At 53.2% G+C, this 22,333-nt stretch overlaps 1 protein-coding gene across 3 annotated transcripts in view; it reads left to right on the top strand.

The window, feature by feature from the left end:
- KIAA1671 (KIAA1671 ortholog) overlaps window positions 1–22,333 on the top strand; it is a 182,786-nt gene that overhangs the window by 56,314 nt on the left and 104,139 nt on the right. For 2 of the 3 annotated variants that reach the window (XM_060400831.1, XM_027956668.2), the window contains exons 5-6: window positions 1,611–4,352; window positions 13,276–13,410. In XM_060400831.1, the coding sequence (XP_060256814.1) occupies window positions 1,611–4,352; window positions 13,276–13,410 (2,877 nt within the window). The remainder of the gene's footprint in view (window positions 1–1,610; window positions 4,353–13,275; window positions 13,411–22,333) is intronic. The other variant, XM_060400832.1, reaches the window with a different exon arrangement.

The following is a 22,333-nucleotide window of genomic DNA, read 5'->3' on the forward strand; positions in this document are numbered from 1 at the left end:
GGCAATGAAGACCCAGCACAGCCAAAAATAAATAAATAAAAATCAAAAACGTCAATAGAAACCCCCTCAACTCCCCCCCATGATGCCCCCAGCTCCTTTCCTCACCCCCTCATTTGCCAGCTAGGAGAAGGAGAAAAAAATCACCAGCAATTGCTTAGAAAGTATTTTCGGTTAGTCTGTTTAATTTTTAAAAAAAAAAAGCTCATAAAATAACTGCTGGGTGTCATGGATGTGTGACTGATGCTTTCTGAAATTTTGAGTTTTTCTTTTATTTATTTACTTATTTTAATTGGAGGATAATTGCCTTGCAAGGTTGTGTTGGTTTCTGCCAACCATCAGTATGAATCAGCCTTAAGTTTATCCACGTGTCCCCTCCCTCTTGACCCTCCCTCCCGCCCCGTCCTGGCCCTCTAGGTTGCCACAGAGCCCTGTTTTTTTGTTTTTTTGTTTTTTTTTCAGAGCCCTGTTTTGAGCTCAGTTTTTTCTTGAACAGCTTTATTGAGGTACAACAGACATAGAGTGAACTGGACGTATTTAAGGCGTAAGAGCAGGTGAACTCTGACTTCTGTGTACATCTGTCGAACCATAAAGACAGAGGACATTTCCAGCGCCTGCAAGTTTCTTCTTTGTAATTCCCCCCACCGAACCCCCTCTTCCCCCAAAGCAACTACCGATCTGCTTTCAGTCACTACAGATTCACTTCATTTTCTAGATTTTTATATAAATGGAACCAATGCTCTTTTTTCTTTTTGATCAGATTGATTGATCTCTCTTCTCCGCTGCTTATCTACATGCATATATGTATATACATGCACACACCCCTACAGTTTTTTTAAATGGTATCATAGTTCCTCCATCTGCTTTTCTTCCATCAACACAACAGCGCTTTAAGTGTCCTTCGATCTTAGGACATTGGGAACCACCCCCTCTCTGTGGGTCCAAGTGCCTGTGTGGTAGTCAGCTGTTTGCATATATCAAAATTTATTTAGCCCTTCAGATGGGCATCTAGGCTCTTCTGTTTCGCTGACAGTTCTGTATGACCTTTTCTGTTCAGGTGGGCTTGTGCACATGGGCAAAGCAGGGCTTCTGGGAGGAAACTGGCCAGATGAAAGGAAATGAGTGTCTTAAAGTCACAGCACATGTACTGAATGGCTCAAGAGCCCATTTGTCCGCTCGCCAGCGGGGGCGAGAGTGTCTGTTTTTGCTCACTGGCTGTGTTCCGTCTGTGATACTGGATGGTTTCTCACTGCTGTGATTTTAAAAGCAGCCATTTCAGTCACCTCACCTCTTCCTTTCCATTTCAATCCTTTGACCTATACCTGGCAGTCTAATAGGCAAGACTTCACCTTCCAGTATAGGGGATGCTGGTTTGATCCCTGGCTGGGGGGCCTAAGATCCCATACTCCAAATAACCTAAACCATAAAACAGAAGCAGCATAGTTAACAAATTCAATAAAGACTTAAAAAATGGTCCACATTAAAAAAAAAAAAACTTTATTGAATTTGTTATAATGTTGTAGCAAATCTTTACAAATAAACATCAAAAATTTTTTTCAATCTTTAAAATTAAGTAAGTTAGATTGTTTCTTTTTTGTTGTTTGTTTTCCCAGCCAAAGGACAGGCATGGTGTCGAGGGAACATCTGTCACAAGAAGTCCCTGGAAGTCTGGTCCGCCCCAGGAGAAACCCAGACAGACAGAGCGGAAAGACAGTTCTGACCGCGTCCCCGGCGGCGCTCAGGGTGAAAGCGCGGTGGGGGCCCGGAGCCCTTCCGAAGGCACCCCGGATGATGAGGGAAGCTTCCAGACCGTATGGGCCACGGTGTTCGACAATCACGTGGAGAAGCACACCGTGGCCGCCCCCTCGGGACGCAGTCCCTGGGCCACCACCCCCAGGGACCTGGCCGACATCTCGGAGCCCAAATCCAGGCTCCTTGGACCCAGAAGCTCTTTCCCGCAAACCGCAGCCCTGAAGCGAGAGTGGCTGGAAGATCCTGACCTGGAGCGAGGAGGAGGGGCCGCCTTCTCCAGCTGCGAGCCCAGACAGCATCGCACGTCCTCCCCGCTGGGAAGGCACCCTGGGGGCGAAAAGGGCAGCCATCACCCCTTCCTCAAGCTCCTGGAGAGCGCCCCCGCGCCCGAGAGGGTTGAGCCCAGGTACGACGTGGTGCACGCCTTCGGGGAGCGCGCGCACAGCGAGGCCGTGCCCACGGCGCCCGAGGAGAAGGCCCTGACGCTCCGCAGCGGCCGCTCTCGGCCCCCGCCGTCCCAGGAGGTCACCCATGCCGTGACTGCTGCCGACCCCAAGTGCAGGCCGGAGGGCCAGGTGGGGTCTGTCCAAAGGGCCAGTTTGATCTGGGAAGCCCGAGGGACCCGTGAGGTCAGCGGGCCAAAGCCCGAGTTCCACCGAGAGCCTAAGGACACGCATGGAGGCAGCTGCCCGTCACCCAGATGGACAGGCGGGGTGGCCGTGAGCTGGCACAAAGCCGGCGTGGGGCTCAGCGAAGGGAGAGCCTCAGAGCCTCGCCCCGAGGCCACCTCCTCGAGGACTACCCTGGAGGCCCAGCAGCCGGGGACCGAAGGGGCCGGAATCCAGCCGGGGGAGAGGGCTCCGCCCCGGGCGGCGCCCCCAGAGCCTCTTCCCAGGGCCAAGGATGAAGCCGATGACTCTCGAGTGCAGCCTCAGGCGGACGTGCCGGGGCAGACGGTGCCCCTGGCCATGGCTGGCAGCCAAGAGCCCGAAGCCAGGAGGCGGAGGGCGAGCCCTGGCGACCAGAGGCTGGACAGATGGAGGCGGCGGACCCTGCCCCATGACGTGAAGTTCGATGAGTTCAGCTTTCTGCCCCCAGAGCATTCGTCCAGGGCGGAGCCGAGGGCGGACCACCTGAGCCCCACGGGCCCGGGTGCCTTAGGAAAGCCCCAGCTACTCCCGGGTCGGGAGGGGACCCGGCAGGGGAGCCCAGATACGTCACTGGACCGGGTTCTTCCCGCAGCAAAGCAGGGGTCGCCTGTGGAACCCAAGGCGACTTTTTTTGCTGTGACCTATCAGATCCCTGACACTCAGAAAGCCAAGAGCGTGGTTAGGCCGGAGCCTGAAAACTGGACAGAACCTTCTAGAAAAGCAGCCCCTCCCCAATCCCCTCTTTTTTACACCCCTACCTCGGTTTCTCTGAACCGTGAAGAGCTGCTGGAGACCGTGGGCGGTAAAAACCGGGCCCCGGGCAGAGAACGCGAGCACGCAAGCTTTCCAAAGCCGACAGAGCATCCGGCGTCCCTCGGGGACAGGTTTCTGGGTTCCCGGGGTGAGAGGATCTCCGACGCCGACGCCGTGTGGGTCCGTCGGGGCCCGGGAGGCGGCGGTGGTTTTCAGAACGGCTGGAGGGACAGCGGGAACAAGACGCCCCCTGGCGGCGCTCCCCAAACACCCCCGGCTTTCAGAAGTCCCCCGAAAGCCAGCGAGCTCCTGGTCCGAAGGAAGACGGAAGCGGTCAGTGAGACGTTCCCAGGTAAAGCCAAGGCGGGCTACAGGTCCAGCGTCCTCGATATCGATGCACTGATGGCCGAGTATCAGAGGCCGCCGGCCGGAAGCCCGCGGGAGGCTCAGGAGTGGATGGCGGGTCCGCCCGCAGAGCTCAGGGGCTTGGACCCCGAGAGGCCCGGGCTGCAGGGTGAGGCGGATCAGAGACGGAGGAGCCTAAAGGAGCGCCCCGAAGCCGAGGCTCCCCAGAGACAGGCCAGTTTTGCCGAAACCAACCCTGGTTCCACTCCTGGGTCCGGCAAGTACCTGGCAGAGACGCCGGGGGCAGCCACGCACAAGGTCAGCTCTCCCCTCTGGGGCCCGCCCCACTCGGCTCCTCCTGAAAAGAATCCAGGAGCCTCTTTGGGTCCTGCCGCTGGCCCCCGGAAGAAAGGCCCGGGGATCCCTGAGGATGGGAAGACCTTTGTTAGTAAACATCACAGCGCGAAGTGCCAGCATCCCCCGGCCGAGTCAAAGCCCGCCACTGGCTGGGCGGATCCAGGCGCCAGGGCCAGCATGCAGCCCAGGTCGTCCCCCGCCGACCAGAGGAAAGGAACCCCGAGGAAATCCCCGGGGAAGGGCGAGGAGAGCGGTGTGGCGCCGTGGGCTGACCACCTGCGCGACTTGGGAAGGTCACCGCTGGATGTCAAGAGGGCCTATTCGGAGAAAGGCCCGCCTCTCAAAATCCGAGAGGGCCTGTCCATCATGCAGGAAGCCAGAGAGAGGAGGCAGGAGCAGCCCAAAGGAAGGCCCAGTCTCCCCAGGGAGAGTGCGGAGGCTAGAGACACCAAGGCGGGGCTCTGTCGGCAGGAGTCGGGGAATCGAGACAGTCAAAAGGTGAGTACGAAGGCTGTTGCAGTTTTCTCAAATGCGGGTGAAACATGCAGGCCAGAGGCCTCAAACTCAGGACCTGCGTGGGCCTGGTGGGCCTGGGGATGAGTGGAGTCAGGCGGGGCGTGAGGCGCTAAGGAGCGGTAGGGCTTGTGGCAAATGGAGCCCTCAAGCCGTCTCTGAAGGGGGCAAACTTTGCACAGTCCCAGCTGGTTCTCAACAAGCGGGGAGAGGGGTCCTGAGATGGCAGATCTGATTTATCAAGAGAATTTGAAAGATCCACATTTTGGCCAGTAGTCCCCTCCCCCATCATGAAATGGGGACAACGTATTAAAAAAAAGAAATGCTGTTTTGTTCAAACAAAACTTGTCTGCCAGCTCTGTGCACAGCCCGTGGGCTTATCAGTTTGAAATCCCTGGCCTAGAATGGTAACACTAGGTATCCTTTATTGAGTGCCTGCTGTTTTCCAGTATGCTGCACCAGGTCCATCATGGTATCCCCAGACTCCAGTACCACACCTGACGTTTCGTGATCATTCACGGAGTTGTTGAGTGAATGATCTCACGTGAGACAATCCACTGAAGAGGGATTGTCATGGGTTGGGTTTCTCCAGAAGCAGCCGCCTGCGGGGTGTTTCAGGAGGTGATCCCAGAGGAACTGGGCCGGGGGACGGTCGGGGGGGGGGCCGAGAAGTGAGGCAGGGAAGGGAAGGCAGGTGATAAAGCTGTGGGCACCTGAGGCTCGTTCTTGCTGGAGACCTGTGGGGACCGCACAGGTCGCCTCTGAGCGATCCTGTCCGGGAGTCAGGGGACCTGGGGCATTTGGTTCTTCATTTCCCTCTGTCCTCACCTGAGGCTGCGTCTGGGGCTGTTAACGTTCAGATTCCTGGTGCCATGCCCAGTGGTGGAGAGGAAAATCCACACGTGACATTGGCACGTATTTGATTGTACGGCAAAGTGTCGGGCAGGGCGCCCATAGCGTCTGCTGCAGGTGCGATCATCTTGTTCAGAAGAGGAAAAACAAACACAGGCTCAGAGGGGTTCCGTAATTTATCCCAGGTCGCACAGCACCAGAGCAGCACAGCTGGTGTTTGCAGCCAGGTCTGACCTGATACCTGAGCCCTTGGGATCCCAGAGGTGAGGAAGAAATCTGAGGCATGGAGTCTGCCCTCGGGAAGCTTTCGATCTCTGTGCAGAGGTCGGACAGACATGGGAGGTGAGAGCATCCTTGGTAGGAGCGCAGTGTGGGCAAAGGTCCACACTGAGAAAAAAAACAGTCTGCTCTGCGGCCAGTCTGGAAACTGACGTAGGGCCCCTCCAGGTCACCCCCCATTCCAACCTAGAAAAGGGAGGTTGTGGAAATTAAGTGATAGGAGAATTCACCTGGGGTTCGGAGTGGCTTTGGCCCCACGCCTCTTCCAGGGACCACATCCGGGCTTGTGTGGGGATCTCTGCTCTGCCACTCACGGGCTCTGCTGTGTACAGAGCAGGCGCTGGCTTCCTGCAGCCTCAGTTTCCCCCTCTGGAGTTAGGGGTCAACGGGGACTCCTTCCTCGCGGCACCACAGCTAGGTGGGGAGGAGATAAAGCACCCAGCCTGGGCCGGCAGGCCATGGGCCCTGCAGATGCACTGAGGGTTTCACCTCCCCCCCCTCCAGGCTGTTGGGGGAGCCCGTAAAAGGGAAGAGGCCGTGGAAACGCGACACTTCATCCGTGTGCCAGCCTCGGCTCAGGGGCCTCGCGGAGGGGCCCCCAGCCCAGCCTTGGACGCCCGCCCAGGGTGCTGGGGCCCCAGGAGCGCTTGTTGTCAGGGGATCCGTTTTCTCACCACGGGGACTGGGAAGCCTTGGAGTGGCTCCCCGTTTCTCTTCTCTCCTGCCCGAGGATCTTGGGTTCTCGACATTTAAAACATAAATAAGGGCAATACCGAAGGGCAAAGTGTTGGCTGTTGAAGATTCAAACCCAGGTGGCTCAGTGGTAGAGAATCCGCCTACAATGCAGGGGGCCCTTGGAGGAGGAAATGTCAACCTACTCCGGTGTTCTTGCCTGGGAAATTCCATAGACAGGCAGAGAGGAGCCTGGCGGACTACAGCCCCTGGGTTCGCAAAGAGTCAGACACCACAGCATACACAAGCACACCAGCGTATAACGTGTGAAAAAGCGTGTCCCCCTCGAACCCCCTTTCCTTTCCCGCTCCCCCAGATGCAGACACAGTTAGGGTTCTTGATCTCCTTGGAGACTGTCCGCCGCTCCAGAGTGGCTTATAAATCAATATTATGTATTGATTTTATAATTGTATTTTTCTTTTTGCAAGGATAGTGAATGCTTGGGCAAGATTTTAAACGTCATGGAAACATAAGGTTTGGGATGGAAAGCTCCCCCAAATGAGGAGTTTGGTGCTCTGGGACCCACCCCTCCAGCCCTGTTGGTGGTTCCCAGCCGTTTGGACAGCTTGGCTCCCAGGGCATGTTTGGCAAAGTTTCAGGCATTTTTTGTTGTCACAACCAGAGGAGAGTTTGCTCCGGGCATCTCAGTGGGTAGATACCAGGGACACTCCACCACCTCCTACAATGCACAGGACGGCTCCCAGCTCAGAGAATCCTGCCGCCCCGAGTGTACGATGTAGTTTCCAGGCTGAGGGACCCTGGTCCCAGCACAGATCGGTCAGGGCACCCTGTCGTACAGAAACAGGGCAGCATTCTACAGAAAATCCCACAACGTGCTTTGTTCTTTCCCTGCGCATTTAAATTTTTTTTTAAATGCTTTGTACAATTTTTTAAAGATTGCTGTCGGCTTGCAGTTATAACAAAATATTGGCTGTGTTCCCCGTGTTGTCCGATACCCAGTTGAGTCTGTCCTGTGCCCAACAGCTTGTGCCTCCCCTTCGCCTACCCTCGTGGTGCCTGTTCCCCCCTGCCGCCCCACTGGCAACCACCAGTTTTCTCTGTATCTGTGAGTTTCCCTCTTTGGGGTTATATTCACTAGTTTGTTGTATTTCTTAGATTCCACGTATAAGTGACATCATATATGTGCCATGTCTTCTTTACCCATCCATCTGTTGATGGGCACTTAGGTTGCTTCCATACCTTGGCAGTTAGAAATGGTGCTGCTAGAAATATTGGGGTGCAGGTATCTTTTCAAGTTAGTGTTTTTTCATATATACTCAGGTAGTGTGCTTTTAAAAATTCAACAGTGAGAAACAGTGCGTCCATCACCACCTGATTATTTTTAATGGCTGCAAAGCAGTTTGTTATGTGACTGAGCCCAAGCTGTTTTTAATCAAGGCTCTTGCAGATGTACATTTGGGTTGGTTTGAGTTCTAGGCCCCCACGGAGCATCTTGAGGCACATGTTTGCTTCCTGGGATGAGGATTTCTTGATTGACAGCCAGTTCTGCTCATGGGCCCCCACCATGGGGTGTGATTGCGATTAAGGTGATTCTTCCTTTCCTTTCTTTCCCTCGATCCCGCTTTCTTTCTTTTTTTTCACTTAACATTTATCAAAACTTTGTCCCAGGCCCAGTTATAGTATCTTCTTTCATCAGATGGTTTATTTTCGTTTCAAGAAAGAATAGTTTCAGGTACGTGCGTGCTGAGTTGCCTCAGTCGTATCTGGGCCCCAGGGATGCCAGGTGGACCCAGTCCACCGATTCAGCCTGTGCCGTCCGTCGGCAGCCACTAGCCGCGCGGGATTCTTTCAGCGTAAGTCAGTTAACACTAAGACCCAGATGCAGTTTCTCAGTCACACTGAGAAACGGCCGTCGCCCTGGGCAGCCCAGATGGAGAACATCATCACAGTGACAGAACTTTCCAGTGGACAGCGCCTGTCCAGACGGGCAAGCCGAGCACGGGGTTGGGATCACTCAGAGAGTGGTAAGTCCGGGGAGACAGAGTAACCTCCCTGGCACCCCCTTCTTCTAAGGGAGTGACCCGGCAGATGCTGTGGGAGTGATGGCGGAGCCCCAGACCAGCCAGGGTCTGCAGCGAGAAGGTGGAAGCAGCAAGTGGAGACACCCCCGCGTGGGGACGAGTGGTCCTGTGGACGCTGGGGGCACCCCAGTGGGCCCCGGGGGTGCTGGCCAGAGCTGAGCTGGAGAGGCGAGGAGGGGCCAGAGTGCAGGGGAGCCACCAGAGGGTTCTGAGCGCTGCTGCCACCGTCTGTGTCTCAGAGAGACCCCCTGACTGCTCTAGGGGTGAGGGTGGAGGCAGGGAGGCCCGTGAGGAGGCTGCCGTGGGCCTCCGACAGGTGACAGGGCTTGTACCGGGTGGTGGCCGTGGAGGGTTAGCAGCTCTTTTTGAGGCGATGGTACCAACTCTGTTATTGTTGTCTAGTGGCTAAGGCCTGTCCGACTCTTTGTAACCCCATGGACTGTAGCCCGCCAGGCTCCTCTGTCCATGGGGTTTCCCAGGCAGGAATACTGGAGTGGGTTGCCATTTCCTTCTCCTGGGTATCTTCCCATCCCAAGGATTGAGCCTAGGTCTCCTGCATTGGTAGATGGATTTTTTTTTTTTTTTTTAACCATTGAGCCACCAAGGAAGGTGGGTAGCAGCTTTGAAAGTGAAAGTTTAGTTGCTCAGTCCTGCCCGACTCTTTGCAGCCCCATGGACTGTAGCCTACCAGGCTCCTCCGTCCATGGGATTTTCCCAGCAAGAGTACGGGAGTGGGTTGCTATTTCCTTCTCCAAGGTAGCTGCTTTCAGTTCAGAGTTCAGTTCAGTCGCTCAGTCGTGTCCGACTCTGTGACCCCATGAATCACAGCACGCCAGGCCTCCCTGTTCATCACCATCTCCCGGAGTTCACTCAGACTCACATCCATCGAGTCCGTGATGCCATCCAGCCATCTCATCCTCTGTCATCCCCTTCTCCTCCTGCCCTCAATCCCTCCCAGCATCAGAGTCTTTTCCAATGAGTCAACTCTTCACGTGAGGTGGCCAGAGTACTGGAGCTTCAGCTTTAGCATCATTCCTTCCAAAGAAATCCCAGGGTTGATCTCCTTCAGAATGGACTGGTTGGATCTCCTTGCAGTCCAAGGGACTCTCAAGAGTCTTCTCCAACACCACGGTTCAAAAGCATCAATTCTTCGGCGCTCAACCTTCTTCACAGTCCAACTCTCATATCCATACATGACCACAGGATAAACCATAGCCTTGACTAGACAGACCTTAGTCGGCAAAGTAATGTCTCTGCTTTTGAATATACTGTTTAGGTGGGTCATAACTTTTCTTCCAAGGAGTAAGCCTCTTTTAATTTCATGGCTGTATTCACCATCTGCAGTGATTTTGGAGCCCCCAAAAAATAAAGTCTGACACTGTTTCCCCATCTATTTCCCATGAAGTGATGGGACCAGATGCCATGATCTTCGTTTTCTGAATGTTGAGCTTTAAGCCAACTTTTTCACTCTCCTCTTTCACTTTCATCAAGAGGCTTTTAGCTCCTCTTCACTTTCTGCCATAAGGGTGGTGTCATCTGCATATCTGAGGTTATTGATATTTCTCCTGGCAATCTTGATTCCAGCTTGTGCTTCTTCCAGACCAGCGTTTCTCATGATGTACTCTGCATATAAGTTAAATAAGCAGGGTGACAATATACAGCCTTGACGTACTCCTTTTCCTATTTGGAACCAGTCTGTTGTTCCATGTCCAGTTCTAACTGTTGCTTCCTGACCTGTATACAGATTTCTCAAGAGGCAGGTCAGGTGGTCTGGTATTCCCATCTCTTTCAGAATTTTCCACAGATAATTGTGATCCACACAGTCAAAGGCTTTGGCATAGTCAATAAAGCAGAAGTAGATGTTTTTCTGGAACTCTCTTGCTTTTTCCATGATCCAGCGGATGTTGGCAATTTGATCTCTGGTTCCTCTGCCTTTTCTAAAACCAGCTTGAACATCAGGGAGTTCACGGTTCACGTATTGCTGAAGCCTGGCTTGGAGAATTTTGAGCATTACTTTACTAGCATGTGAGATGAGTGCAATTGTGCGGTAGTTTGAGCATTCTTTGGCATTGCCTTTCTTTGGAATTGGAATGAAAACTGACCTTTTCCAGTCCTGTGGCCACTGCTGAGTTTTCCAAATTTGCTGGCATATTGAGTGCAGCACTTTCACAGCATTATCTTTCAGGATTTGAAACTGATACAGAATTTTCATGGCCCATGCAAGAACTCATTTATCTATTTAACATGTATTGTTTGCTTATTTGACTGTGCTGGATCTTAGTTTGGGCATGTGGGATCTTGTTCCCTGACCAGGCATCAAGCCTAGGCCCCCTGCTTTAGGAGCTCAGAGTCTGAGCCACTGGACCACCAGGGAGGTCCCTGTTCACCCATTTAAGGTGTACAGTTAATTTAATGGCTTCTAGTATATTCCCAGAGCTCTGCAACCATCATCACATTCAGTTTTAAGTATCTTCATCACCCCTTAGAAAGCCCTGTACGCACTGACCAGTCGCCGCCTGCTCTCCTAACTAACACTCTCCAGTCCCGATTAGTCATTCACCTACCTTCTGTCTGTAGATTCGCCTGTTCTGGACAAATCGAACGGAGTGGTCATTTATTACTTACCTCTTGCACCTGGCTTAGAGTTTTCAAGGGCCATGCGTTTTGTAGCGTATATCGGTACTTCCTTTTCATGGCTGAATACTATTCTGCAGTATAGATGCACCCCGTTTTATCTATCCATTTATCAGCATTAGGCATATCTGGGTTGTCCCAACTCTTTGACCATCATGGAGAAAGCCACCATGAACGTTTCTGTACGAGTTTTTATGTGGACATATGCTTTCATATCTTTGGCTGTGTCCCTGGGAGAGGCATTGCTGGGTCACATGGTAATACCTCCAGTTTTTTCCTTTGAGGGGCTGCCAGACTGTTTTCCAAAGCAGCCGCACTGTTTTACAATCACACCAGCTGTGTGTGAGGGTTCTAATTGTTCTCCATCCCAACTGACGTTTGTTATCATCCATCTTTTTGATTGTAGCCATCTTAGTGGGTATGAAGTGGTATCTCACGGTGGGGTTTTTTTTTTTAATTGAGATATAATTGACATGTAACGTTACAGGAGCTTCAGGTGTACAATATGGCGATTCAGTATTTGTATATATTGCGCTGTGATCACTGTGGTTTTGATTTGCATTTCCTGTCGGAGCGCCCTTTAACGTACTTACTGGCCATTTGTGTCACTTGTCGGAGTCATGTCCATTCAGACCCATTGTCTCTTTTTTAGATCATTTGTCATTTTATTATTGAGTTGTAATTATTCTTTGTACTTTCAGGATACAGATGCCTTATCAGACATAACGGTTTGCAGGAATGTTCTCCCATTTTGTGGGTTGTCTTTTCACTTTATTTCATTTTTTTTTTTTTCGCTTTCCTAACAGTGCCCTTTGAAGCACCAAAGGGCTATTCATTTTGATGTAGTCCAATCTTGAGCTTCTGGTGTTCTATCTAAGAAACCCTCGCTTAATCCACGAAGGTGAAGAAGATACAAGTGTGTATTTTCTTCTAAGAGTTTCCTCCTTCTGGCTCTGACATTTGGCTCTTTGATCTATTTTGAGTTGACTTTGATGGTATGTGATGTGGGGTTGGCAGCATGTTTTGAAGGCAGAGTCGACCAGATATAGAGAGAGGGGAGATAGAGGACGGCCCGAGGATCTTGGCCTGCCCAGCCGGTGACCGGAAAAGCGAAGACACGCAATTGGAGGCGGGGAATCTAGGGGCCTGTTTTGGCACATGAGGTCTCAGACCAGCGTGGGCAGTGAGTAGACATGGTCAGCGGGCAGTGGGACCCGCAAGTCCGGAGTCCCAGCACGGAGAGACAGAGTCCAGATGGGATTTATTGAAGCCATGGGGCGTGACGAGAAGTGGGTGAGTGGCCCGTGTGGCTGGCCTGGGTCATGTCTTGACACGTCGCTCTGAGATGCACGGAGGCGGGGAAGGAACAGCCCTTGAGGTTGGAGGAAAACCGGAGGGTCTCATGAGACGTCACAGAAGAGGCTGTGAGGCAAGGGGTCAGCCTTGCCCTTCACTCATGCTGTGCGTTCTTAAGCAGATGCCTCCCCTGAGTCGGGAAGATCCCCTAGAGAAGGAAATGGCAACCCACCCCAGTACCCTTGCCTGGAAAATCTCATGGACGGAGGAGCCTGGGAGGCTACAGTCCATGGGGTCGCAAAGAGTCGGACACGACAGAGCGACTTCACTTTCTTTTCACTCTCCCCTCTCTGGGCCTTTCTTTTCTTGTCGGTGCAGGGACAGTGTGAGGCCCGTAAAAGGCACCCTCCAGAGTCCCATGTTTACTGGCTTGTGACTGTATCCCCCTGTATATAAAAATAACAAGATTCACTCCAGCGCACCTACTCCATCGTATTCATGTACTGGTTCTCTCTGTATCTGCGCACGTGTGCACACGCGTTCACATACATGGAAAGATGTCTGTAATGAGGCCAACCAGAAGTTACCAGTGGCTGACATTCACAGAGGGCCCATCGCACGCCGGGTGGGGGGATGGCAGGGGCTGGGGAGGCTCCCAGGTCTCACGCACGCCCGCCCCCTGCTGGCAGCTCCGAGTTCACACCCTTTCTGCCCGCTGGTCCTCTGTTGGTTCAGCCCTGAACCCAGAAGCTGAGGACTAGTGTTATGGATCTTTTCCCACATGGTCAAGTCTCAGAGGGGTCAAGGCACTCACCCGAGGTCATACGGTTATGAAGTGGCTGAGGCTGGGCTGAACCTAGACCCGCTGATCCTATATGTGACCCCCCCCCCCCCCCGCATCATTTGAGGTGGACCACCCACCATGGATGTGGGCAGGGGTGAGCAGAGGTGGGCATCGGGCACCCTTGCCCTTTGGCCTTTGAGGTGCAGCATGGCCCCTCTCATGACATATTCTTCCTGCCAAAGGGGAAGCCCCAGTCAAATCTCCTCTTCTTGTGTCTCCCGCGTCTCAGGGGTCAACGAGGGACCTGGGCAGGGAGCGTGCCCTCCCGGACAATGAGCCTCCACTCTGGCAGGTGAGCCCCACAACCGCGGGCCCTCGGAGGAGCCACAGCTTCTGCAAGGACAGGAGGACCGGGCCCTTCGTGGTGAGTGATGCCGGCGTGGCTGGAGCGGACGCTGCTGGGGACGTCCCAGGCTGGTCCCAGGGCCTGAGGAGGGTGAGGGTGGGCTCCCGGTGATCGTCCGGGAGCCTGCTGCGGCCTGGCTGGGCCGTGGCTCGTGTTTCGACATGAGACGGTGTTTGCCGGCTCTGCCGGGGAAGCTTCCCCTCTGGTGGGTTTGTGGCCCCCTCTGGAGGGGCAGCCCCTGGTATCTGGCACCGTGAGGTTAGAACAGGCCCTGGAGTCTTGAGAGCCCTGGGTTCACATGCTGGCACCATCTCTGCTTCTTTGAGCAACTCGCTTAATTCTTCTGCACCTCAGTTTGTTCACCAGGAAAACGGGACTGTGATTCCTGTCTGTTTTGTGCTGTTGGGAGGATGGAGTGAGATTGTGTGGGGCCCAGCGTGTCATAATTCAGACAGTAACCGATGGTGTGGTAACAATGGGAGGACAGCAGCATCGGGCTGGTTCTGCAGCTGGATTGCCTGGATTCATTCACATCCTGGCTCTGCATGGAGCTAGGGGTCTGACCTCAGTTTCCTCATCTATAAAATGGGTATAATAACAGCATCTACTTCATGGGCTGATGTGGGACTCAGATAACTCGAGAAGTGTTTGGCTTGCTCCTAGTTACACAGTAAACACTTTACTAACTGTTATGTTACCATTATTATGATTGTTGCTTTTGTGTATCCTTTTGGCTGTCAGTGAGCTCCGTCCTTAGCCAGCACTTCCTCCCTCTCAGCCTGATTCCTCACTTGTGAAAGGAGGCGGGTAAGTGAGGCAGCAGGACCCCAGGGGAGCCCCCGTCTGCCCAAGCCTCAGTGTCCCCAGCTGTGCTCCAGGGCTTCACCACTTCTGATTTTCCATGATTTTCTTTTCTGTTTTTTTTTTTTTTTTTTTTTCACTTTTGTTCCATGATCCTTGGAGATGTGCTGAGCTCTGCACTTCCTCCTAAAGTCCCTCCCAGGCCCTGGGCCCTGCCTGGGGACATCTGAGATAAGCCTTTTTAAATGAGCAACACCGTTCCACACCCAAGGTCATTCTGAGTTGCAGGACTCCGTGCATTTCAGTGGTCTTTTGTGCCTGGTCCCACGTCTCAGAGACGTGGGATCCGGCAGTATTGACATCTGAGGTCTGTTCCTTCTAGCTCTGTGACCACCAGCAACAAACTTCACTTGTCTGAACCTCTGTCTCCTCCTCTGTAAAATGGGGTGAAGATGCTGCCCCTGGCAGAATTCTTGCCAAGAGCTGACAGTGAGGCTGGGGGTGACTTTGCCCGTGAAGGGACTCAGACCTTGGCTGAGAAGCCCCCGAAAATTCACAGGTGTCCAGATCTCTGCTGCTGATTCCTTTTTCACCTTTGTCTCCACTCTCTCTCAGGCACTGACTCAACTTATCTGATTGTGTGTGTGTGTTTGTGTGTGTGTGTGTGAGAGAGAGAGAGAGAAGGCAAAGGTTATGGAGGGAACAGCATACTCGTCCCAGTCTCTGCTTGCTGTCCCTTCTTCTTTCTCCGTGGAGTCCTTGGGTGGCTCGCCTTGGCTCCCTTCCTCTGGCCCCAGAGGCCTCTGCCCCATTGCAGTCTGTTTGATCACCTCTCCCCTGGAGGCGTCTGGGTCTGGGTACTGAATCTGAACCAGACAGAGCTGGGGCCTCGGACCTAGGTTCCCGGCTCTCAGGACTGACGCCTACAGTTCTGGGGAGTGATCACCAGGAGGGCAGTGGTGGTGCTCTCGCTTTCTTATGCCTCCCAAATCCTGACTATGGGGACTTTAGCACTGGGGTGCTGGGGTGCTGGGGCTCTGGAGGCTGGAAGAAGTGGGTTCAAGTTCTGGCTTTGGCACTCTGTGACCTTGGGCAGGTGACTTGATGGACCCCAATGAGCCTGTTTTTGCTTCTGTAAAATGAGGATGGTCCTAAGTGGCCTCAAGAGTAGTTTTGTGGGCAGGAAGTGAAGTCGCTACGCGCTCAGAAGAGTAAACTCCCACTTCACGCCTTGGCGCAGGGATGGCTGTTCCTTCTCCTCCTCCACTGCCATTGCCCTTCTTCCTCCTCCTCCTCACTCCCTCTCCTCCCCTCCTCCCTCTCTTCCTCACCTGGGCCAACTCTCTCATTATGAACAGGGAAGTTGAGGCCCCCAGAGGGGCGCCCAGGGCGACCCTGCAGGTGACACCTGGGGTCCCTGAGCCCCGCTTGGCCGGATGGCTGCCCTGCCACTCTGGAGGTCAGAGATGGTCAGACCTGTGTTTTGCACCCCGTGGGGGTATTTGGAGAGCCTCTCACTAGTGGATAAACGCCATCTGCTGTTACTTCCGTCACTCTTGATCGATGACTTTGTTCTGTTGGTTTCCAGTTGAGATTCAGGTCCATTTCCCTTTTTTGAGCCTGTGCCCCAAGCCTTGTCAATCCCCAGTCCCCTCTTCTTGTTAGGGAATATGAATCCCATTTTGCAGAGGAGGAAACTGAGGCTCAGAGAGGTTAAGCCACTTGCCTCTGGCCACACAGTCAGAAAGCGGGGGAAGCTGGAATGGACACTGGGCCTACTTCACCTCCAGCCTTGGCCCCAGACCCTTTCTGCTCCGGCACTGTGCCTGTGGCCCAGCCAGCCTGCCAGCCCCTCTCAGCTCTTGGGCCTGCAGTGCTTGGGACACTCGCTCACGGGGAAACAAGACACCCAACCAAGCCCCTGGGCTGAGAATGTGACATTTGTCCTGTACAGGTTTGGCCACTGTCCAAAGGGTGCCTGGGACACACCAGGGCTGGTGCCCTGCTGATCTAAAGAGCCCTGCCCACCCCTGACTCATCAGACCCTGAGCATGAGGTCAGACTGGTCCCAGCCGGCCGCTTCAGAGAACTTACCATTCCGAACCTCTCTTTTCCTCCTCTGTAAAGTGGTGAATCACAGAAATGACAATACCCACCATGGTGCTTACTGTGGGGCATGGACCCTAGTTTATCCTCATTTTGCAGGTGGGAAAACTGAGGCTCAGAGCCAGTAAGTACCTCTGGCAAGGTCTAAGTCTGGAGTCCAGGCTCCTAATCAGCTGCTGACCCTCCCAGTACTCTATGACATCGTGGGGTAGAAGGACGGGGCTGGAACGAGATGGTTTATAAAGCGCTTAGCACAGCGCCTGGCGGTGAAGAACTGCCTGATAGATGTATCTGCTGTTAATTATGATTTGCTGCCAGCTGTTTTTATTCCCCTACATTCTCTTGAAAGTCTACTGATAGAGCAGGAAGTTGTCTCCAATCTTAGGAGTCCTTGGCTGCTGAGGAAACGCGGCAGGGCAGGGGAAGGTGTCCGACCCAGGGTCCCGCAGCCTGGCTGGGCTGGGGCTGGAGCTCTGACTCCGCAGCCAGGGTTCTCCCCGGTCCCCTGCTTCCCCCGGGGCACCCCTAGGACCTAGGGTCTATGTGGCAGGTGTGAGCCCTGTGCCGTCTCCTCCTTAACTCCTCCGGGGCTGGTGGTGGGTGGGCGCGCCCACGTTTCCTCGTAAAGTGAGCCTTTGGCCCGCACTTGCGGATCATAAAACATGGTGACTCAGCCTTGGACCGTGACGGTGAGTCTCGGTTCACCCCGGAGGCCCCTCCTGTGACCATGAAGGCACAGATTCACCAGCTCTGGGGGTTCCCTGTGATGGGGCAGGCAGGCGGGCCCCTGGGAACCTCAAGAATGTTCTCTCCAGTCCCCAAACTCGTCGGTCTGCATTTGCTGGCTCATCTGGTGATGAGTTCACCTCGTCGTGGGCCTACCGTGTGCCAGGGAAGGGGAGAGAGGCTGAGGTGAGGGGACTGGGCGGGTGGGAGCTGGCCCAGCAGCGTGACCCCTCTGCCTGGGTGAGTCCGGACGATGGACTAGCCCTTGGCGCGTGATGTGGAGCTGAGTGGTGAGGACCTGGCGGCAAGCTGGGCTCTCGGGAAGCCCAGGAATCCTCTTGGCAGGTGGCTAATTTCATTTGTTAATTGCTTCTTGTTTTTCACTGCTGAGCCGATGGGGCTGGAGAAGAACTGAGTAATTTATGTCTCAGCTGATTAAAGTTTCTTTTCGGGATTAAAACCAGCCAGACCAGAAAGCCTTTGTTTCTTAGGTCTTAAAATGCAAATGACCAGTTGTGCCTGAGATTTTTGTATTGGGGAGATTTTGTGTTTATCCAATTACCCAGCTATCTCTCCACCCACTCACCCACCCTCTCATCCACCCACCCACCTACCTTCCCACCCATCTATCTTCCCACCCACCCACCCTCCATCCACCCACCCATCCTCAGTCCAGTTTTTAATACAGGCAAAGCTCTACAGGACAAGTTATCTTGTCCTCACATCAGCTCCCACTCTCAGACTATAAACCCAGGATGACGCACACTGGTCGTTTGTTGGTTCCGCAGCTTGCTGAATGTCTTGAGTGGCAGAAGTGGGCTGAGTACCTACTGTGTGCCACGTGCTTTTCGCTCCTTCAGGTGTAGCCGTGAACCAAGATGTGAATACTCTGGTGTGGGGAGAGCGTGGGGTTTTCCAGGAGCTTCCAGGCGTTACCTGGGGAGGGATGGGCTTGAGCATGTGGACAAGACCCAGCTGAGAAGCACCCTCAGGGTTAAAATAAGGGGCAGTGGTGTTTTCCACAGCCAAGCAAAGTTATGACTAGGGGTGTAGGTCAGAGATGCAGCTTGGGGCGCCCTCTAGTGGCCATTTCAGGGGGCGGTTGGAGAGGGTAAGCTGGAAGCTGGGAGACCAGTTAGGAGGTGTTTGAACCATTTGGGTAAGATCTTTAAAAAAAAAAATACACACACACACACGGACACACACATGAAAGGGAAGTTGCTCAGTCGTGTCCGACTCTTTGCGACCCCATGGACACCAGGGTCCTCCATCCGTGGGATTTTCTAGGCAAGAGTACTGGAGTGGGTTGCCATTTCCTTCTCCAGGGATTCTTCCTGACCCAGGGATCAAACTCAGGTCTCCTACATTGTAAACAGACACTTAACCGTCTGAGCCACCAGGGAAGTCCATATATATATATATATATATATATATATATATAGGTTAAGTATATTTAACAGAAAATTTGCCATTTTAACCATTTTTAAGCATACTATATGGTATCATTAAATACATCCACAGTGTGTAACCATCACTACCATCGGCCTTTAGAGATTTTCTCATCATCCCAGACAGAAACTGTGAACCACTAAACACTAACTCCCTTTGCCCCTAGCCCCCAGCCCCTGGCAACCTCTGTTCTGTGATACTTTCTGTCTCTATGCATTTGCCCTTTCTGAGTACTTCTTATAAATGGAGCCATTTAGTATTAATACTGACCTGTGTCTGGCTTACTTTATTTAATGTAGTGTCTTCAGGCTCTGTCAGTGGTGTAGCAAGTGTCAGTACTTCACTCTTTTTTTTTAACCACTGAGCCTTTTCCACGTGTGAACCCCATTCCGTGTCACTGCCGCCTTACACAGGGTGAGAAATAAGAAGGCTGGGAGGGCTGAGGGTGATCTGATTTCTTTGCTTCACCTCCTCGAGAAAGTATGTTGTTGACGTGCCATTGCGTGAGAATGATGCTCATACTGGAATAATCTTGACTCATTTATTTTTGGCGAGACAGTAAATGATTAACGAACATGCACTTTCAACTGCCAAGAGTCACAGTTACTTGCTTCAGCCCTATAGCCGGCTGAGACGCACCGGGGGCGCCCTCGTCCGGGCAGGGTTGCTGGGTCCAGAGACGCACCGGGGGCCCCCTCGTCCGGGCAGGGTTGCTGGGTCCACACGGTTTCAGTTCCAGGGTGCCCCCTAGGGCATCTGTGTGTGTGTGTGCGTGCACATATGCACACACGCACGCGCCCTCGGGAACCCCCAACGGGCCCGCTCGGCCTGGACTCTGGTCTCACTCACGTCGTTCAGCTGCCGCCCCCGGCCGTGGTCACCTCGCTGAGCTTTACTTCTCCCAGCTGCAAAATGGGGCGAAGCCCACTCCGTGCCCGCCATAGGCTGTGGTGAGCGTTGGAGGTGGTGAACTGCAGAGCCCGGGTTAGTGGTCCAGGTCCCAGGCAGACTTCGGGTTTCATTCTAGAAGTGTCTGCGGAACACCTCCCGTGCGCTGGGGAGAAGCGCGGTTCACACAGCCCTTCCTGCACCATGAAGCCGCCTCGCACTCGGGCTCCAGTCCAGAGGCACTGAGTGCGCTGTGACCCCGCCCGCCCACACGACCTCCGCTCACCCCCGCGAGCCACGCTGGCTGCGGGAATGTTCCCGACGCACCTGGGCGTCTTCCTGCCCCGGGGCCTTGGCCCTGCCTGTTTGTTCTCCAGATTCCCTCCTGGCTTCCCTCCTCTCGGGGCCTCTGTCAGCTCTGTGTCACCCCTCGGCGGGGCCCCCTGATGGGACACGCAGACACCTCTTGTCACATGCAGCGTCCATCTGTCGCCTCGTGTCTTCCAGCCCCAGCAGAGTGCAGGCTCTGAGAGGCAGGGACAGCCAGTGCGGCGCTCGGCACCTAGCAGGCCCTCAGCGGGCGGGTTTTCGTTCGCTCCTGGTATACTCACAAATGTGTGCATCCGCACAGCAGTCCGTTTTTAGATTTTCATCACCCCTTCGGGAAGACCAGCGCCTCCTAGCGATCAGTCCCCCAGCCCCTCTTTAATGCCATTTATCAGACCTCAGGGTGTGCGGGGCATCCTGCTCAGTTTGTTGTCACAGGGACCCTTGGAGGCAGGAACTATTCTCCTTCCCATTTTCCAGATGGCAAAGCCGAGGCCCGCAGAGAGAGAGATGAAGCGAGAGAGGGAAAGCCACTTGCCCACATCATGCATCCGGGAGGGGGAACAGCTGGGAGGATCTCAGGAATGAGTTTGATGTTTCCCAAAGCACTAGTCATTCTCACAGAACCTGGAAATTACTCACATTCGTTAACTACTTGAACTAATACGTAGTTAATGTTTTGTTGAACTTGGCTCACTTTAAAATAACAGCTTTCAGTTCAGTTCAGTTCAGTCGCTCAGTCGTGTCTGACTCTCTGCGACCCCATGAATTGCAGCACACCAGGCCTCCCTGTCCATCACCAACTCTTGGAGTTCACTCAAACTCACCTTCATTGAGTCAGTGATGCCATCCAGCCATCTCATCCTCGGTCGTCCCCTTCTCCTCCTGGCCCCAGTCCCTCCCAGCATCAGAGTCTCTTCCAGTGAGTCAACTCTTCGCATGAGGTGGCCAGAGTACTCGAGTTTCAGCTTTAGCATCAGTCCTTCCAAAGAACACCCAGGAATGATCTCCTTCAGAATGGACTGGTTGGATCTCCTTGCAGTCCAAGGGACTCTCAAGAGTCTTCTCCAACACCACAGTTCAAAAGCATCAATTCTTCGGCGCTCAGCTTTCTTCACAGTCCAACTCTCACATCCATACTTTACTGAGGTGTAATTCATGACATACAATTCACTCCTTTGAAGGTACAATTTGGTGGGTTTTAGTACGTTCATCCATCACCACAGTCACCTCTAGACTGCGCTCCTCACCCCAAAAGAAAGCCCTGCCTATTGCCTGCCACCCCCGTCGCCACCCGCCACCCCAGCCCTAGGCAAACAGTTTTCTGTTTCCTGTCTCTAAGAATCACCTAGGGACTTCCCTGGTGGTCCAGTGGATGAGACTCCAAGCTCCCCGTGCAGGGGCCGTAGGTTCAGTCCCGGGTTGGGTAGCTAGGATCCTGCATGCCACACGTGGCCGAAAGAGTAAAAGTAAAAAAATTGCAAACTAAAAAGCCGAGTTTGTCAGAGTGGATTTTTAAAAATCAAAACCCAAGTATATGTAAAAAAGAAAAAAAAAAAAAGGTTGCCTATTCCAGGCATCTCAGATAAATGCAGTCACACCCTGACTGTCCCTCACTCTGCGTAGTGTTTCCAAGGTCCATCCAGGCCGCCACCTGCGTCAGTGCTGTGTTCCCTTTTACGGCTGGGTAGGTGCCTGATACGCTACTGGAGATCAGTGGAGAAGTAACTCCAGAAAGAATGAAGGGATGGAGCCAAAGCAAAAACAGTACCCAGCTGTGGATGTGACTGGTGATAGAAGCAACGTCTGAGGCTGTAAAGAGCAATATTCCATAGGAACCTGGAATGTCAGGGCCATGAATCAAGGCAAATTGGAAGTGGTCAAACAGGAGATGGCAAGAGTGAACGTCGACATTCTAGGAATCAGTGAACTAAAATGGACTGGAATGGGTGCATTTAACTCAGATGACCATTATATCTACTGCTGCGGGCAGGAATTCCTCAGAAGAAATGGAGTAGCCATCATGGTCAACAAAAGAGCCTGAAATGCAGTACTTGGATGCAATCTCAAAAACGACAGAATAATCTCTGTTCATTTCCAAGGCAAACCATTCAATATCATGGTAATCCAAGCCTATGGCCCAGCCAGTAATGCTGAATAAGCTGAACGGTTCTATCAAGACCTACAAGACCTTTTAGAGCTAACACCCCAAAAAAGATGTCCTTTTCATTATAGGGGACTGGAATGCAAAAGTAGGAAGTCAAGAAACACCTGGAGTAACAGGCAAATTTGGCCTTGGAATGCGGAATGAAGCAGGGCAAAGGCTAATAGAGTTTTGCCAAGAGAACACACTGGTCATAGCAAACACCCTCTTCCAACAGCACAAGAGAAGACTCTACACATGGACATCACCAAATGGGTCAACACCGAAATCAGATTGATTACATTCTTTGCATCCAAAGATGGAGAAGCTCTATCAGTTCAGTTCAGTTGGTCAGTCGTGTCCGACTCTTTGCGACCCCATGAATTGCAGCACGCCAGGCCTCCCTGTTCATCACCATCTCCCAGAATTTACTCAGACTCACTTCCGTCGAGTCCGTGATGCCATCCAGCCATCTCATCCTCTGTCGTCCCCTTCTCCTCC

Source organism: Ovis aries, chromosome 17 (assembly GCF_016772045.2).
Source record: "Ovis aries strain OAR_USU_Benz2616 breed Rambouillet chromosome 17, ARS-UI_Ramb_v3.0, whole genome shotgun sequence".
Classification (NCBI taxonomy): Eukaryota; Metazoa; Chordata; class Mammalia; order Artiodactyla; family Bovidae; genus Ovis; species Ovis aries.